The following is a 2,361-nucleotide window of genomic DNA, read 5'->3' on the forward strand; positions in this document are numbered from 1 at the left end:
TTGGCAGTATATTTGAGCATCTGTATCAAACATCTTTTTTTTCAAAAAACTTGGGTAAATAAAATGTTTCTACAAAAATAAAAGCTTAAAAAGACATTTTCCAATGCCATTTAATACTGGGTAAAGAAACTCTTTTAGCAAAGTCCACTTCATTAGTCCCTCCACCCCCCCCCCCCCCCCAGAAATCACTTTTTTTTTAAAAACAATATTTGTTTCATGGCTATACAATAAGTGCAGTAATTAACATATTTTACTTATATTATGTCTACTTAGCTGTAAATTCCAGAGCATTGGGTTGATTCGTTCTGCAAATAAAACTGACTAGATTTTTTATTTTTCTGACAATATAAAATGGAGTCTGAAATACTCTCTTCTTATATATCCCAATATATATCTCAAAAATATAGAGTAATTTTACTTAAGAAAACGAGGACAAGAATCAAAATATGCTTGCCAAACCTTTCTCTAAACCTATCAAGAAACAAATCTAAGGATAATACATGAAGGAATGAACTCATGAAAAAGGGAATGTACAGATGACAGTGTTTATCAGAAACTTGTGAGTCATCCTTAATATCAACAAAAAAAGGACAACCAGTCTTAAATAACAATGGTAAAGTTCTATGAAACAAAACAAAGGTGATTCTAGTAGAAATTAACAAATGATGGCTCTCATCGAGTCAAACAATGCCAAATATAATATGAGCTGTTTACAACAAAAATTCAACTACAAACTAACAGTATGAGGATGACTAGAGATGTGATCCAGTGTAGCCAAAAAAAAGTTCGCTCTTGTACATCAACTGCTCAAGTGCCTCAATTGTCATATGTCCAATAGAGGCGCAGAAATCTTTGCAGTTTTGGACTGAAGAGCAGAGAGAGACGCTACACTTCCACTGTCTACAAGATTGGTCACTGCCTGCAGAGCCAACTACAGAAATCTTGTTGGTCTACCAATCGCCAATGATACTGTAACAAAGTAGGATGATAAGATGGCTACAGCGCTGACTACAGAAGTCCTTAGGACCTCAAGATGATAGTGATGAGCTGTGATGGAGAGTGGTTACGTGGTTACGATGAGGAAGATGACATCACAGGATGGTGCACTTTGACTTCCGAGCTTTTCTCCGGCGATGTTGTTTGGGGTCAAATGGCATCAGCCTACAAAAAGTATTCATATTCCAACATTCAGAATTTATTTTTAAAGCAAAAAAATTTGTCAAACTACTATGGATAACAATGTTTTTATCTACAAAATTTATATTTAAAAACTATTTTTTGAAAAGTAGGAGTTGTCTCTCTTGTTAAAAATACATATATTTTAGATCACTGAACAGGTTGAAGTTTAAACTCCATTTTAAAAATTTCTATCTAATATGAGAAACTTATCAACAATCTAACCTTATGACCCTGACAACTTCATGAAAGGCTAGGTCTACATTAATGGGAGGATCCTTGGCACTGGTTTCTATGTATGGTATCTACAAAATAAGAATGTAGATACATGTATTCCATGGTGCCCACAAAAAAAAAAGAACTAAGAATACAGATCTTCTTTAACATGGTATCTGCAAATGTATATTTTTAGCCAGGCTTTGCTGAAAGCAAAGTCCTGGCATAGACATCATGATCGACTGTCTTACTATAAATAGCAAAGTAAACAAAAAACCAAACAGCGTCAAAGCAGACACTTCCAATAAACAAAATAGTCCCATTGCAAGGACAATATTCAAACAAATATTTTTTAACTGAAAATTAAACTGAAAGAGAAATTAGATATTTGCTTTATTGGGATAATTGTGATAGCTGATGAATGCATACTGTAAGCCAACTATTTTCAATAGCGCTGGCTTTTCAAAATATTGAAATTGTTGAAGAGTTTCATGGTTTCATATCGTTTTCATCGATGTTATCATACTGATTATATCCTGTTTTGATTTTTATCAAATTAATAGTATATTAGTGATTTGGAGTTTTAAGAATTAACATGCATGGAGTCACTTGACAATGTACATATATCAGTTTTTCTACATGTAGATGGCGATGAAAGTACTGTTTGTTTGAAACTAAATGAATGTCTATAAAATAAACATGTGCATTATTTTAACAATTCCAAGACTGAATTTTTAACTTATAAGAAAAAAATGCTTATTGAATAGAAAATTAAATTTTAAAATCAAAGCATATCTTGGGGTCTGGACTGTTTTAATTACTGATATATGTGATATTATTTTAAATCATAGTCATACAAACTCTATCCGTTAAAAATCAATGGCCAAATGGAAAAAATTAAAGCAATATGAGCTGTATCTTTGAGATTTTTATTTTGCTGGTAAAATAAACTATTATGATTAATTTGTA

General features: G+C 32.0%; 1 protein-coding gene across 1 annotated transcript in view; it reads right to left on the minus strand.

Moving 5' to 3' along the window:
* Nucleotides 1–607: 607 nt before the first annotated feature.
* The window catches only part of LOC134240717 (ras-related protein M-Ras-like), a gene marked incomplete at its 5' end in the record, with an annotated part of 2,909 nt that continues 1,155 nt past the window's right edge, over nt 608–2,361 (minus strand). Inside the window, 2 exons of the mRNA XM_062722783.1 lie at nt 608–1,161; nt 1,402–1,481. Of these exons, the coding sequence (XP_062578767.1) occupies nt 1,092–1,161; nt 1,402–1,481 (150 nt within the window). The remainder of the gene's footprint in view (nt 1,162–1,401; nt 1,482–2,361) is intronic.

Source organism: Saccostrea cucullata, unplaced genomic scaffold, assembly GCF_032062105.1.
Source record: "Saccostrea cucullata isolate Sc308-1 unplaced genomic scaffold, CSIRO_AGI_Scuc_v1 ctg21813, whole genome shotgun sequence".
Classification (NCBI taxonomy): Eukaryota; Metazoa; Mollusca; class Bivalvia; order Ostreida; family Ostreidae; genus Saccostrea; species Saccostrea cuccullata.